This window comes from Ranitomeya variabilis, chromosome 2, assembly GCF_051348905.1.
Source record: "Ranitomeya variabilis isolate aRanVar5 chromosome 2, aRanVar5.hap1, whole genome shotgun sequence".
In the NCBI taxonomy this organism is placed as follows: domain Eukaryota; kingdom Metazoa; phylum Chordata; class Amphibia; order Anura; family Dendrobatidae; genus Ranitomeya; species Ranitomeya variabilis.
Window position 1 is genome coordinate 355,595,845 of NC_135233.1, and position 16,810 is coordinate 355,612,654.

The following is a 16,810-nucleotide window of genomic DNA, read 5'->3' on the forward strand; positions in this document are numbered from 1 at the left end:
AAATATTTATTTTTCTCACACAGAGGTACAACAGCTTGATGGCTACAGTCACAGTAAATGGTACAATATACATGATAATTTCTCTCAAACTTGGAAATATTTTTGAATGGATGAATGGGGGAACAGTTGCAGAATTGTAGGTAGTTACATACTTTGACCTATAGTGCTGTGCTTCACCACAAATTCTTCAGTTGAGCATTCATATAGTTGAGGCATGGAGTAAAAATAAGAAACACTGGATGCAAAGTTTATGGAAGAACCATTTATTGTGTTGCAAAGTAGTTAAAATATAAAATGATGTGTAAGGTGTACAAATCTTCAATTCCAATTCATAAAACATTGATTTTCTGACAATAGTTTTCTGCACAGCAAAAGTGGGAAGGTGGAAGTTCCATTACTAAATAAATGATAGTATGTGTGACCTAAAAGAGATCACAGCGACCTGATGTGTTTGGACAATTGCATTCCTGGATCAACAGGAAGTGAAGAATCTAACCCCAGAAGTTACATTTCTCATAATAATTAGTATTAAATCTTCAAAAATAGGTTGAATGTCTTGAAATTGTATTCATAAACAATAAACTTTTGCACAATATTTCATGTTATACCCAAAAACTTGAATGTTTTTTAGATTATATGTGATACCAACACTAAGCAGCAAGTATTTGTGAAGTGTAAAGAAAAATATACATGGTTGCTAATTATTTTAAAATTATAAATCTGAAAATTATTTATATTCAGCACCCTCCCCCTAAATCAATCCTCAATTTTCAAGTCTTTCACAGATTCTCAATGGGATTTAGGCCTGGACTGTCACTGAGTCATTCACTCACATGAATATACTTTGATCTAAACCATCCATTGAAGCTCTGGCAGAGTGTGTTGGTCGTTGTCCTACTGGAGGTTGAACCTAAGTCAAAATCTCAAGTCCTTTGCAGTCACTAAGAGGTTTTCCTCCAGGATTGACCTGTATTTTGCTCCATCTATCTTCCCATGAACTCTCACTAGACTTGCTTTCCAAACTCTGCTGAAGGAAAACAAATTCACAGCATGATCCTACCACCACCATGTGTGAAAATGGGATGATGTTTTTAGGGTGATATGCAATGTTAGGTTTCCCCCAAACATAGCATTTTGCATTTGTCAAAAAAAGTTCTTTCTTAGTCCTACCTGACCAGAACACCTTCTTCCACATGCTATATATGTATCCTCTACATGGCTTTTTTCCAAGATGCAAGTGGGACTTTTATGGCTTGCTTTCAAAAATGGCTTTCTTTTTGTTAGTTTTCCATATGATCAAAGTTCGTGGAGCACACAACTAATATTTGTCCTGTGGACAGAGTCTACCACCACCTGAGATGTGGATCTCTGCAGCTCCTCCAGTGTAACTATGGGTCTCTTTGTTATTTCTGTAGTTAGTGTTCTCCTTTCTTGGGACATCAGTTTAGGTGGACAGCCATGTCTTGGTAGGTTTGCAGTCCATGCTGCTTCCATTTTTGGGTGTTGGGTTGCTTTGTCAGATGTTCAGAACTTGGGCTAATTTTTTTTATAACCTAAACTTGCTTTATTCTTCTCTACAACTTTATCTCTGACCTGTCCGGTGTGTTCCTTGGTTTTCCTAATGCTGCTTGATCCCTAATATTCTTAAACAAACCTTCCTAGAACATCTGTAGTTATACCAAGACTGAATTACACACAGGTGGACTCAATTTACTAATTATGTGACTTCTAGAGGTGTTTGGTTACTTAAGATTTCATGTAGAGGTACAAGAGGCTGAATACAAATGCATGTCTTAATTTTCAGATTATATTTTTCAAATATTTAGAACACCATGTACAATTTTCTTTACACTTCACAAATACTTGCTACTTTGTTTTGGTAAACACATAAAATTTTAACAAAATACATTTATGGTTGAAGGTATAACTTGAAAAAAATTGAAAAGTTCACGGGGTATGAAGGCATTGTAAATAGAGATTTGGTGTGTTCATGCAATTACATTGACCTAACTTGGCCTAGCTTTTCAGGATACGAGCAATAAGTTGAATTTTATGAGTCGGAGGAATATTTTCCAAACCACTTTCTGTTGGGGAGATATCAAAGTCCTTGGGGTCCACTGTAGGCTTTAAAGTGAATTTTTGCAGGATTACAATAAAGAAAATAAAAAGTTGCAGGCGCACCAAGCTCTCGGCAACACATGCTCTTTTTCCTGCAATGATGGGAATGTAAAGTACAGTAAATTAGCAGAATAAGTAGCTCAGATAAGAATGCATTGAAATATTGACTTACAAAACTTTGGAGAATTTACAACATTGGTAATATATATGGTCTTAAAGAGTTTTTTTAAAAACTAACATATTGATTTTTAGGACATGTTATCAATATCAAATCAGTGATGTTCTGACATCCAGCACCCCCATCGATCAGATGTTTGCAGATCCCGTGGTGGCTGCATGTAAGCAGCGAACAAATCTAGAACTGCTCAGCTCTCCACACATCCATCCGCCGTGGCAGCTGCAAACAGCTGATAGGTGGAGCTCCACCAAATTGATTTGCATGACCTTCATTAAGGCTGGGCCATCAGACCCCTTTAAAGAGAAACTGTCATCTGATTCTTGCATCCAAAACCACTGGCAGCATAAATCAGAGACTGGTTGCACAATTGCACTCCTGTATATTTTCTTCTAAAACAATTCAGAGTTTTAGAGAAAATAACAATTGAAGATCCAACTCTTCCCTGGGCTGTTTCAGGTTTTTGACAGGTCTCTCCCTTGTGTATACATAGGGTGAGACCTGTCAGTCACCTGGTGCAATGTTGGGAGGAAACGGTTGAAGCAGTGCCGGACTAGTCAGGTCACCGGCTACCTTAGGTTTGTGCAGAATGAATCAAATGACAGGATTCCTTTAAGTTTGTGGTTCAGAAGATGTAGACTATGCTATGTAACAGCCAATACAGTGGGCAAAATAGTATTTAGTGGAAAAGAACACCAGATCCTGAGAGAGGAAATGAGCTGAGGACGACTAGGTGGGGATCAATAAGGCAAGTGTTATGGGTTTTTTTTTTTACCCCTTCCTTGCCCTAAAAACAATCAATCAAGGCTGACATTTTATTAATTTTCAGTGAATTAAATTTTAAAAAACAATTTCATGAAATTCAAAGTTAATTTGATTCACCTTGAATCAATTGAATCCAGATTAAGAGCCACTCATAGCTTGTAGAAAAATATTTTTTAGATTAAAATATTTCAACTATATTCAGTATAGAGATCGGAAAATTTAAGTTGGGAGAGAGTGGGCCGAATACTAGTCAGTGGCATGTGTTCTGTTTCCAACATCTAATTTGTTATATCTGATGTTAGGTGTCGAGTTCCTGCCGCTACACAGGGGGAATCTCGAACCATCTCCGCTGCGGTCTCCCATTTTCCTCCAGCCGCAGTGGAGCCTGCTCAGCAGAGATGTCGGTCCCAGCCTCTGGCTCAGGTAGATACTGTGTGTATGGTTACTGCTTCCCTTCCAGGCTCAGCCATTGTAGCCAGCACTGATCAGCGGTGAGCAGGCGCTCCTGGGACTAAGTCCTGCTTTTCTTCTTCTGAGCATGCCCAAGGGACGACCTCTAATTGGAGGTAGGGGGTCACATGCTCAGGTCCTGTCGCAGCTCGTATTGGACCATTAGGAAGGTCCTGGAGATCTTCCACTATAAAAGGTTCGCATGGACGCACGGCCATGCGCTAGTATAAACCTAATATCGTGTGTGTGTGGATGTATGCTTGTTCTGGTAAATTCTCCTAATCAAACCCCTTCCTAGTGATGTTAAATGGTCGCAAATGATGAAGCAATCTAGCGCCAGACAGTGCTATCCAGCACAGGAGCATAATACTGCGTCAACCAGCAGCGACCGCCAGTGCGACGCCTTGCGCAATTAGTGCGCCTTCCAAACCCTAGTTTGGGTGGTTAGTGGTGTCCACCAGAGCGGCGCTGCATGCACTCAGTGCGGTAAATCTTTAGTCAGGTTTTCCCTGGCACCGCAGTTCCGGTGCCGAGCGCAAGTGGTCTAGAGGGACTATAATCCCGAGTCTTGGGGCAGAGTCCTGGGACTCTATACTTGCGTTCACTCTGCAGTATTGCGGCCCTGTGACGCAACAGGGTTCGCTTGCTTCATACCGGGTGAAGATAACCCGTGTATGTTCTCATTATACTGCCATTTACTGTCCGCCATTACCGAGCAGCAGGTATCATCTCTGCACGGTGGACCCCGGGCTGCGAACGCACCTCATATCTCTCATTATATTATTTGGTGCATTCCGCCAGCCCTAACATCTGATTATTTGTTTACATAATTTTGCAGTTATTTATTAGTATGAGTACACAGAAACTTAAAAATTCATAAACTTTATTTGTCTGTACTGTTTTGGCTCCCTCTAGTGGCTAGAGTTATGTTTGTGGTCCTATTTTCTGTTTTCTATCTCTTACGTCTGAATCTCCTCCAATTTTTGCAATGCATTATGGTAGCTCACCCTCTATTTTCCTCCATTTTCCTTCACTCTGCTTTCAAGGAATGAAGCCTCCATTACATCCCCCTTCCATTGCCGGTATGAATTCATGCTTTCTATAGGCAATTTCTGCTCTAATATTAGCCTAGCTTAGTCAGTTGTATCCCTAGGTCAGTTACTAGGTTTGCAAATGTTCATGCATAATGTACAACATGTATAATGTGTATTTCTGCTGTACCATGCAATGATTGTATGCATATGATTGTTTACAGTTTCACCACGCCATATACTATCACATTCAATAAAAGCACAGACTCAATCACAGTCTCCTTATTGGACTTCGGTATAGTGGTTTAGCTGCCTGTATAGCTACATGAGCCTGCCTCATTTAATGAGGACAGAACAGCTTTTAAAAAAGCATTAGGAGATTCTTTGCAGGGAGATTCTGTAGGGGATTTGACGACAGCATAATATAGGCACAAGTAAGAAGAGTAGTGCAAGTATAAAATATACAAACCTGCAGAAAATGGCATAAATGCATTATTTTTCTTAAATTTATTGTTCTCATCCAAAAAATGATTGACATTAAACTCTTCTGGTTTTTTGAATTGTGAAGGGTCCCGCATTGCAGTCGTCAACATGGTAATAACGTCTGTACCCTGAGAAAAAATAGAAATGAAGAATACACGTAACACATGAGCTGTCATCTGCTGATTGGGTTTTATCATGGAATGCATTTTATGTCATTTCACAGACTGAAGGCTGCCATAAGTAGCCCCTTAAATGGAATGTATCGTCAATTTTTTGCTATGTAAGCTAAGAGCAGCATGATATAGGGACAGATATGCTGATTCCAGTGATGTGACACTTACTAGACTGTGTGTTGTTGTTTAAATAAAATCACTGTTTTATCAGCAGGAGATTGTAATGCGGGCCAGGGTGGTAGTCGTGCTGAGGGGTTTCTGTACTTCCATTGCACCCCAGAGCCCAGCTGCATTTATAAAATGTCCTTTCTCTGTGTGTGTTGTGCATTTTACCCACCTGTGGGCCAGAGTTTTCCTCAAGCTGCAGAGTCACAGCTTTTTTAGCAACACAAAGAGTCTCAAAGTCCAGATTAATTTTCAACAAACTTTACTGAGCTCATCCAGTTTAGAAGCAGACATCGCACAGCAATCTTCACATGTTACAGACACTCTTTTCCCTGAGCTGGTCCTTATTGACGACATGTGTTCGTATACCATATCTCCCGGTACCACAGCTTCCTGATTACCCGGACTAGCTTGTTCCTGGTGCTACCCATCCATTTTTCCTATCCTGGGCGAAAGTAAAGAATGCCATTGCCAATCCTTGTCAGACCGTAGGACTCGGACGTTACAGACGTTTCCCATAAGCCTAGCCGCTATTTCTCTCATGCTGCCCAGATCTACTGGTGCTCCAATGTCGGTCCACCCATAGGGCCTGGATTGACGAGCCTCGGTATTACCACAGCTCCAGTATATGACCTCTCTTTTCTTCTTCCTATACTCAACTAAAAACCTTCTAGAACAATTCTCCTCACACTGCTCTAGCTCCTCCCACTAACTGAAAATGACCTCCGGGAGACACTCTTCCTGCCACTACACTGGCCCCGCCTCCTTTTTACTGTCACAACTTCGACTGAAACCGGTTCTTATCTCAATCTAATATCTAACTCTATAGTGCCCTCCAGTGTGTCTAACCCGCAACTACACTGCCATAACCCAATGCTGACCTACCACCGCCACTGATTGTCCCTATTTTTGGCCCTAACACACAAATATCAGAACAGTGTCAGCCATTATTATATTATAATTATATAATTATATTATTATTATATTGTAACCACCGATTGACCAAACCGCTGCATGACCAGCTCCACCCTCACCTTTTGTATCCTCACCCATCCCTGTACCAGTCGCGACTTGCATTGTTTAAGATTATTGTACTTGTTTTTATTATGTATACCCCTCCTCACATGTAAAGCCCCATGGAGTAAATGGCGCTATAATAATAAATAATAATAATATTACACAGTGTCAGCTATCATATATTACACAGGGCACACAGTAAACACAAAACGTACCCAGTTTCATTAGGTAGGCATGTACAGGAATGCAGGGCCCAAACCAGCCACCTGCACAGTCCCTTACAAGATTATGACTAGCAGACTAGGTTTCTCATGCCTCCTAGTCCTCCTGCCCTGTGCAAACCCTCCCCCACCACTGACAGTGTGCATATAAAGCTGCTAATCAGTGGTGTGGGTCGGGTTGCACAGAGCTCAGCATGAGATCTGAGACAGAGAAAAACGGGATTTTATAAAAAATTACAGCATGTAGCCCAGTAAGTGATACATATCTGAAATGAGGGTCTCTACATCATGCTGTTCTCAAATTATATAATAAACTCCTGGTGATGCATTACGTTTAAAGGGACTGACTCATGTTCATCCTCAGGAACAATCGTAAAGAAAAAGACGTGCACTCTCACTAATGGTGGTGCAGACTGAACGTGGAGGGATACTCCAGAATATCGTCCTATACAACAACAGTCGCACACAAGTAAAAGATTTTCACATTTTTGCTTAAGTTGAAAAGCGTGTTTTTCTTTACACACACCACCGCCGCAGACACCAGCAGTTCCTTTGCTATAGCCCCTAACGGGACTCCCACACCCCACCAGGGATCTGTGCCCCTGTTTCTACTACTTGAAGTAAGGTTTGAGAAAGACCCTGTGGGTCAAAACATTACCTACCTTAATGACACTGCGGTGATATCTTCAGTTTGGTGTTTATAATAAAGAAAAACACGCTTTTCAACTTAAGCAAAAATGTGAAAATCTTTTACTTGTGTGCGACTGTCATCCTCAGAAACATGCTGTTAATCTGCCTTTTGCTTTCCTGGGGGGCAAGGTGCCCTCCTGATGATTGACAGTTCAAACTGTGCACTTTCCAATGCTGCAAACAGACACAGTTTTACCTTTGCAGCATCAGAGGAGCACAGCTAAAATCCAGTGATCGATTTAGCATTAGACCAGCGATTACAACCTCTGTAGCAAAGAGCTTGTGTGAGCTATTTTACTTGCCTAGGAGACCGTCCACTGTTGATAGACTTCAGAGATGGTCGGTAGCTTAGACAACAAGCAGTAAAACATAAAATTGAAAGGTAAATTGTTTTTGATTTTACAAGCAATTTGGAAATGTAGCCATTTAGGATGTTAGAATTACCCTTTTAGCCAACAGGTTTGCAAGGTAAGCATTGTGAATTTTGGAGTGCATTTGCTAATATATTTGAGATCTGATCTTTAAGGAGGACATTTTCCATTTATATTGTAGAAACCACTTGAATTATCCTAAGCGTAAAATATATGAAGCATCTTTTCTTAGAGCTGAGGGGTATACTGTTAGTACTGTTATTTCTCTTACGTATGTTTGAATAAATCGACAATTTGGGTGTTTTCAGCAGGGGGCATGTCCCTCCGCTATCTGACATTGTCCAATGAGTGATGGCAGCATTAGACTGTGTAGGGGAACATATCTGCTTCAGGAAAATGGCCGCCGCGATCTCCATCTGCGCACGCGCGGCATCCCGCGGCCATTTTCCTGAAGCCCCGGGCAGCAGAGTGCTCAATCTGCGCACGCGCGGCCACAGGAAGATGGCCGCCCCCACCGATCACCAGGGGAATAGCGCAGATCGTGCTATTTTCCCTCCCCTGTGCAGTGGATTCTGGACTTGGGCATGCGCACACCACTATGCCACCAACGGAAAACTAAGCAAGATCTGGGGGAAGGCACCACGCCCATCTGACCAGACCAGCCTGATTGACAGGCGAAAACGACTACTTTGGTAATGTATTTCGGCAGCATAGGTGGGGAATCGGGGTCCACAAAATACACTATCGTAATGCACAGCTCAGGCCCTATTTAACAGTATTTTTATCTCATACGGAAAAAACGGGGTGACAGGTTCCCTTTAAGAAGACAAAAAAAGGGCATTCAAAGTCCTGAAAGCCGACAATACTGAAATAGCATTTCAGGAGAATAAATATCTAAATAAGAAATGTAAAAAAGAAATCAAGTTAGCGAAGCTATTTACAGAGAAACAATTTGCCAGCGACATTAAAATAAATCCCCCAAATTTTTATAAATACATCAATGTCAAAAGGAAAAAAAGAACAGATGGTATCGACTCCTTAACAGATGATGATAACAATAATAGAGGACAAAGAAAAGGCTGGGTTATTAAACAGGCACTTTTCATTGGAGGATGGCTCATGTAGTTCTGATGTATAATTAAGGTAAGAAGGTGGATCCAGGCAACTACAGTCTGGTAAGTCTGACATCAGTAGTGTGCCAAGTTTTGGAGGACATTATAAGAGATGACCTGCAGAGATATTTTGCAGAGAATAATATAATAGCTGACAATCAGCACAGATTCATGAAGGATAAGTTGTGTCTAACCAACATGTTGGGTTTCTATGAAAACGTAAGTGCAAATCTGGATGTTGGTACTGCGGCTGATGTTATTTATCTGGACTTTGCAAAGGCATTTGACAACAGCCTTATACTGAAGCTCCATAAGCAGGGACTAGGGGAAACTATATTCAGATGGGTAAGGAATTGGCTAAATGACAAGAAACAAGTAGTTGTCATAAATGGTATGGTCTCTAAATGGGATATAGTCAGCAGTGAGGACCAGAGGGATCTGTGCTAAGACTGATACTTGTTAACCTCTTTATTAATGACCTTGCGGATGGGCTTGAGAGTAAAGTGTCAGTCTTATAGTGTCATAGTCTGACGATGACAAATTGTGTAGGATATTAATATCTGACATTGACATTACAATATTGCAAAACGAACTGAATAAGATGACTGAATGGGCAAACACTTGGCAAACGAGATTTAATGTAGATAAATGTAAAGTAATGCACGTAGGACGGAGTAATCCTATAGCTGCATATACACTCACCGGCCACTTTATTAGGTACACCATGCTCGTAACGGGTTGGACCCCCTTTTGCCTTCAGAACTGCCTCAATTCTTCGTGGCATAGATTCAACAAGGTGCTGGAAGCATTCCTCAGAGATTTTGGTCCATATTGACATGATGGCATCACACAGTTGCCACAGATTTGTCGGCTGCACATCCCAAAGATGCTCCATACAAGGCAGGATGGATCCATGCTTTCATGTTGTTTACGCCAAATTCTGACCCTACCATCCGAATGTCGCAGCAGAAATCGAGACTCATCAGACCAAGCAACGTTTTTCCAATCTTCTACTGTCCAATTTCGATGAGCTTGTACAAATTGTAGCCTCAGTTTCCTGTTCTTAGCTGAAAGGAGTGGTACCCGGTGTGGTCTTCTGCTGCTGTAGCCCATCTGCCTCAAAGTTCGACGCACTGTGCGTTCAGAGATGCTCTTAGGCCTACCTTGGTTGTAACGGGTGGCGATTTGAGTCACTGTTGCCTTTCTATCAGCTCGAACCAGTCTGCCCATTCTCCTCTGACCTCTGGCATCAACAAGGCATTTCCGCCCACAGAACTGCCGCTCACTGGATTTTTTTTCTTTTTCGGACCATTCTCTGTAAACCCTAGAGATGGTTGTGCGTGAAAATCCCAGTAGATCAGCAGTTTCTGAAATACTCAGACCAGCCCTTCTGGCACCAACAACCATGCCACGTTCAAAGGCACTCAAATCACCTTTCTTCCCCATACTGATGCTCGGTTTGAACTGCAGGAGATTGTCTTGACCATGTCTACATGCCTAAATGCACTGAGTTGCCGCCATGTGATTGGCTGATTAGAAATTAAGTGTTAACAAGAAGTTGGACAGGTGTACCTAATAAAGTGGCCAGTGAGTGTACATTAAATGGGAGTATACTCGGGACTACAGAACAGGAGAAGGACTTGGGTGTTCTGGTTACAAGTAAGCTGAGCAGCAGTACTCAATGTCATGCAGCAGCCACAAAGGCAAACAAGATTTTAGGATGTATAAAAAGACAAATAAAATCCTGCGATCCCAACATATTATTCCCCTTTATAAATCACTGGTGAGGCCACATCTAGAATATTGGATCCAGTTTTGGACTCCACATTTTAAAAAAGGATATTCAGAAGTTAAAATCAGTTCAAAGATGGGCAACTAGATTATTACAAGGGATGGAATGCCTCTCAAATGATAAAAGCTTGGAACAGTTGGGCTTGTTTAGCTTAAAAAAAAGGATGCCTCAGGGGAGATCTCATTTACTTGTATAAATATTTGTATGGCCAGTACAAATCACTGGCACATGACTTATTTCTACCAAAGACCATACTAAGGACCAGGGGCACTCATTACGGGTGGATGAAAAGAGATTCCAGCAGCTAAATAGGAAAGAGTTCTTTAGAGTTTGAGCAGTCAGACTGTGGAATGCCCTACCGCAAGAGGTAGTAATGGCAGACACTATACCAGCTTTTTCAAAAGGGATAGATGATTTCCTTGATACACATAACATTGTGGGTTATAGTTAAATTAGTGAAGAATGTGCAATTGGTGGAGGAAGGTTGAATTTGGTGCACTTAGGTCTTTTTTCAACCTATGTAACTATATAACTCCATCTTTATTTTCCAAAAATTTGTGAAGGATATCCCATACACAGAATCCCCAACTCATTTTTTAGCTAAAAACCCTGTAGGTAGGTCGGGGGTGGTCTATTGAGTCCAAACAGCACCACGATCTTCTCACCTGGGTGCTTTGACAGATCTATAGGGACTATCCGACTTTTAAGGGGCTACTACATATTAAAAAGTTTTCAAAACTAAGTGACCCTGTAACTTCTCACAACCGTGATTACCAGATGTAGCAAAGTTTGAACCAAAAATCAAGGCACTTAGAGTCATTTATATTTGTAAAATCTCCATAGCATTTCTGCTCAAATACAGATTTACAGTTTTTATCCTCTTAATATGTTGCAGTCATCATATTATTTACTACTGTTTACTAACCATTGCTCATTTTGCCTTTCTACTCAAATAATTCTTCTCTTTTCTATTAGGTCTATGACATCACATGTTTAAAATCAGACTAGCTGCATCCTCTAAGCTTTATGTAGAAACAAGAGGTCAATTTTTTTCTGCAAAAGTTATGTGTTACTGCAAAAGTCTATGGCAGGGTGAAGGAGGGAGCATCTGGGTTAGGTGTTGAAGAGGGGAATGAGTCATGCAGGGACAAGAGACTTCCTGCTTCTACATAAAGCATAGAAAAGAGTAATTAACTGTGTAGAAAGGCAAAATGAGTAATTGTCAGTACACAACGCTATATAATATGCTGACTGCAATACATTAAGAGGATAAAGACTTTGATGAGAGCACTACTTTAATGAGGGGCTATGCAAAACAGGTCAGTTTGCCACACATGCAATGATAATGAATGTTTTATCTGTATTAGTTATTAACCTCAAACCACCATAGACCACTAATCTTTCAAGTGCAAAAAGTATGTTAGTCGTTTGGAATTTTAAGAAGATCTACATAACTTGGTGAATATTGCCCAGTTATGTTTCCCCATTGTTGAAACCAACACAGTTGGAAGCCCTCTTGAAAAATCTATCCTTAGCCTTGATGTCACTACATTAACCCCTTTCTGCAATTGGACGTTCTAAACCCGTCCATGTGACCTGGGACTTAATTCCTATGGACGGGATAGTACGGTGGGAGCGCGGCCGATCATGGCCGGGTGTCATCTGATTATCACAGCTGACATCCGGCACTATGTGCCAGGAGCTGTCACGGACCGCTCGTGGCACATTTTACCCAGAACACTGTGATCAAATAAGATTGCAGTGTTCCGGTGGCATAGGGAAGCATTGCTCAGGGAGGTTGCTCCCTGCGTGCTTCCCTGAGACCCTCAGAACAACGCGATGTGATCACTTTGTTCCGAGGGTCTCCTCTGTCCTCCTCCCTGCAGGCCCCGGATCCAAGGTAGCAGTGGGGGTCCTTCCGGGTCCAGCAAGGAGGTGGCTTGCGAGCGCCTGTTGAGAGCACGCATCGGCAAGCCTCCTGCACTGCCTGTCAAATCGCTGATCTGACACAGTGCTCTGCAAAGTGTCAGATCAGCGATCTGACACTACATAGTGATGTCCCACCCTGGGACAATGTAAAAAGTAAACAAAAATAAAGTTAACATTAGGGTTGAGCGAAACGGATCGTTCATTTTCATAAGTCGCCGACTTTTGGCAAAGTCGGCGTCTCATGAAACCGAGCCGATCCCTGTGTGGGGTCGGCCATGCGGTACGCGACTTTCGCGCCAAAGTCGCGTTTCAATGATGCTAAAAGCGCCATTTCTCAGCCAATGAAGGTGGACACAGAGTGTGGGCAGCGTGATGACATAGATCTCAGTCCCCACCATCTTAGAGAAGGGCATTGCAGTGATTGGCTTGCTTTCTGCGGCGTCACAGGGGCTATAAAGGGGCGTTCCCGCCGACCGCCATCTTACTGTTGCTGATCTGAGCGTAGGGAGAGGTTGCTGCAGCTTCTTCGGAAGCAGGGATAGTGATAGGCAGGGTACATAAAGCCACAAACCGCTTGTGCTGTAGCGATTTCCACTGTCCAATACCACCTTTTGTTTGCAGGACAGTGGAAGCTACATTTTTTTTTCCTCAGCGCTGTAGCTCATTGGGCTGCCCTAGAAGGCTTCCTGATAGCTGCGTTGCTTTGTGTGTACGCCGCTGTGTAAACCAACTGCTTTTTTCAAAGCACAAATCCTGTTTTTCCTTCCTTTCTGCACAGCTATTTTGTGTGTTTGTCCACACTTTTGTGTGCAGCAGTCCTTTTTACAGCTGCCTGCCATACTTTTCTGAGATAACTGCAGGGAGATAAATATTGGCAAGTCTGCCTCCGTGCCATTGCTGTGTGTGGCATCTCTCTCTCATTGTGTGGCACCGAAAACACTGTGTAATACTTGGCCTTTTTTTTTTTTTTTTTCTAAATTCTCCCTTTTCCAAAAAAAAAATTAGTGGGAGATAAATATTGTCAAGTCTGCCTCCATGCCATTGCTGTGTGTGGCATCTCTCTCTCATTGTGTGCTACTGAAAACACTGTGTAATAGTTGGCCATTTTTTTGGGGGGGGTACATTCTCCCTTTTCCAAAAAAAAACATTAGTGGGAGATAAATATTGTCAAGTCTGCCTCCGTGCCATTGCTGTGTGTGGCATCTCTCTCTCATTGTGTGCCACTGAAAACACTGTGTAATAGTTGGCCATTTTTTTTGGGGGGGGGGTACATTCTCCCTTTTCAAAAAAAAAAAAATATTGGGAGATAAATATTGGCAAGTCTGCCTCCGTGCCATTGCTGTGTGTGGCATCTCTCTCTCATTGTGTGGCACCGAAAACACTGTGTAATACTTGGCCTTTTTTTTTTTTCTAAATTCTCCCTTTTCCAAAAAAAAAATTAGTGGGAGATAAATATTGTCAAGTCTGCCTCCGTGCCATTGCTGTGTGTGGCATCTCTCTCTCATTGTGTGCCACTGAAAACACTGTGTAATATTTGGCCATTTTTTTTGGGGGGGGGGGTACATTCTCCCTTTTCCTCAAAAAAAATTATTGGGAGATAAATATTGTCAAGTCTGCCTCCGTGCCATTGCTGTGTGTGGCATCTCTCTCTCATTGTGTGGCACCGAAAACACTGTGTAATACTTGGCCTTTTTTTTTTTTTTCTAAATTCTCCATTTTCCCAAAAAAAAATTAGTGGTAGATAAATATTGTCAAGTCTGCCTCCGTGCCATTGCTGTGTGTGGCATCTCTCTCTCATTGTGTGCCACTGAAAACACTGTGTAATAGTTGGCCATTTTTTTTTGGGGGGGGTACATTCTCCCTTTTCAAAAAAAAAAAAAATATTGGGAGATAAATATTGGCAAGTCTGCCTCCGTGCCATTGCTGTGTGTGGCATCTCTCTCTCATTGTGTGGCACCGAAAACACTGTGTAATACTTGGCCTTTTTTTTTTTTTTTTTCTAAATTCTCCCTTTTCCAAAAAAAAAAATAGTGGGAGATAAATATTGTCAAGTCTGCCTCCGTGCCATTGCTGTGTGTGGCATCTCTCTCTCATTGTGTGCCACTGAAAACACTGTGTAATATTTGGCCATTTTTTTTTGGGGGGGGGTACATTCTCCTTTTTCCAAAAAAAAAATTATTGGGAGATAAATATTGTCAAGTCTGCCTCCGTGCCATTGCTGTGTGTGGCATCTCTCTCTCATTGTGTGGCACCGAAAACACTGTGTAATACTTGGCCTTTTTTTTTTTTTTTCTAAATTCTCCATTTTCCAAAAAAAAAATTAGTGGGAGATAAATATTGTCAAGTCTGCCTCCGTGCCATTGCTGTGTGTGGCATCTCTCTCTCATTGTGTGCCACTGAAAACACTGTGTAATAGTTGGCCATTTTTTTGGGGGGGGGTACATTCTCCCTTTTCAAAAAAAAATAAAATATTGGGAGATAAATATTGGCAAGTCTGCCTCCGTGCCATTGCTGTGTGTGGCATCTCTCTCTCATTGTGTGGCACCGAAAACACTGTGTAATACTTGGCCTTTTTTTTTTTTTTTCTAAATTCTCCCTTTTCCAAAAAAAAAATTAGTGGGAGATAAATATTGTCAAGTCTGCCTCCGTGCCATTGCTGTGTGTGGCATCTCTCTCTCATTGTGTGCCACTGAAAACACTGTGTAATACTTGGCCATTTTTTTTTTTGGGGGGGGGTACATTCTCCCTTTTCCAAAAAAAAAATTAGTGGGAGATAAATATTGTCAAGTCTGCCTCCGTGCCATTGCTGTGTGTGGCATCTCTCTCTCACTGTGTGGCACCGAAAACACTGTGTAATACTTGGCCTTTTTTTTTTTTTTCTAAATTCTCCCTTTTCCAAAAAAAAAATTAGTGGGAGATAAATATTGTCAAGTCTGTCTCCGTGCCATTGCTGTGTGTGGCATCTCTCTCTCATTGTGTGCCACTGAAAACACTGTGTAATACTTGGCCATTTTTTTTTTTTGTGGTACATTCTCCCTTTTCAAAAAAAAAAAATATCGGGAGATAAATATTGGCAAGTCTGCCTCCGTGCCATTGCTGTGTGGCATCTCTCTCTCATTGTGTGCCACTGAAAACACTGTGTAATACTGGGCCTTTTTTTTTTTTTGTAGGGTAAATTCTCCCAGAAAAAAAAAAAAAATAGTGGGAGATTAAGATTGGCATTTCTGCTTGAGTGCTGGGCCTGTGTGTGCCATCTGTCTCAAATTATTGGGCCACAGAAAATCTAGTGTGTAACATTGGGCCTGATTGTCCTTTCAGTGTCAGGCACTTATAAAGGTATATATAAATCCTACAGAAGTTTGAGTTCACCTTATAAGTTGTTTTACAGTAACAAATAGTGTTACTTTGGTTACGTTTTGCAAGCAATGAGGAAGTCTAGTGGAAGAGGTCGTGGCCGTGGGCGGTCATTGTCAGCTGGTAATGATGGTAGTGGTGGTGGAGCATCAGGTGGTCGTGGTAAAAGCAGTACAGCACCTAAGTCTCGAGTTGTTGAGCCAGGTTCGTTGTCTGGCTACACAAGGCCTCGAACGCTCTCTTTTCTGGGAGTAGGAAAACCACTTTTGAAGCCGGAGCAGCAGGAACAAGTATTGGCTTTCATTGCTGACTCTGCCTCTAGCTCTTTCGCCTCCTCCTCGGAAAGTGCCAAATGTCAGAGCAGTGCATCGTCAGTGGATGCTCCCGGTCAGGGCCAAGTCGCTTCCTTGTCTTCTTCACCCAGAACAAGAGAGAATGATGCGTCAGGAGACACAACGGGTTACTCCATGGAGCTCTTTACACATACCGTTCCTGGGTTAGACAGTGAAACAGTTAACAGGCCATATCCATTAGAAGTTGAATCGGACATGGAGTGCACAGATGCACAGCCACAGCCAGATTACTATGCTGTTCCTTTGACTCAGACCAGAACATTGCCCTCGCAGTGTACTGAGGCAGAATCAAACCCAGCGGAGACTATGGTGCCCCGTCACGGACGCTATACCACCGGCTTACACGGTGACACAGACGAAATCGCACACGACATAGAAGAGGAGGTCATAGATGACCCAGCTGTGGACCCCGATTGGCAGCCATTGGGGGAACAGGGTGCAGGCAGCAGTAGTTCTGAAGCGGAGGAGGAGGAGCCGCAGCAGGCATCAACATCACAACAGGTTCCATCTACCGGGCCCGTATCTGGCCAAAAACGCATGGCAAAACCAAAACCAGTTGGAGGACAGCGTGGCCATCCGGTTAAAGAAGCTCAGTCTGCAATGCCTGAAAA

General features: G+C 42.2%; 1 protein-coding gene across 1 annotated transcript in view; it reads right to left on the bottom strand.

Moving 5' to 3' along the window:
- Positions 1 to 243: 243 nt before the first annotated feature.
- The window catches only part of LOC143805879 (cytochrome P450 2G1-like), an 86,975-nt gene continuing 70,408 nt past the window's right edge, over positions 244 to 16,810 (bottom strand). The window contains exons 8-9 of the mRNA XM_077285620.1: positions 5,009 to 5,150; positions 244 to 2,210 (exon numbers count right to left, since the gene is read on the bottom strand). Of these exons, the coding sequence (XP_077141735.1) occupies positions 2,017 to 2,210; positions 5,009 to 5,150 (336 nt within the window). The 3' untranslated portion in view covers positions 244 to 2,016. The remainder of the gene's footprint in view (positions 2,211 to 5,008; positions 5,151 to 16,810) is intronic.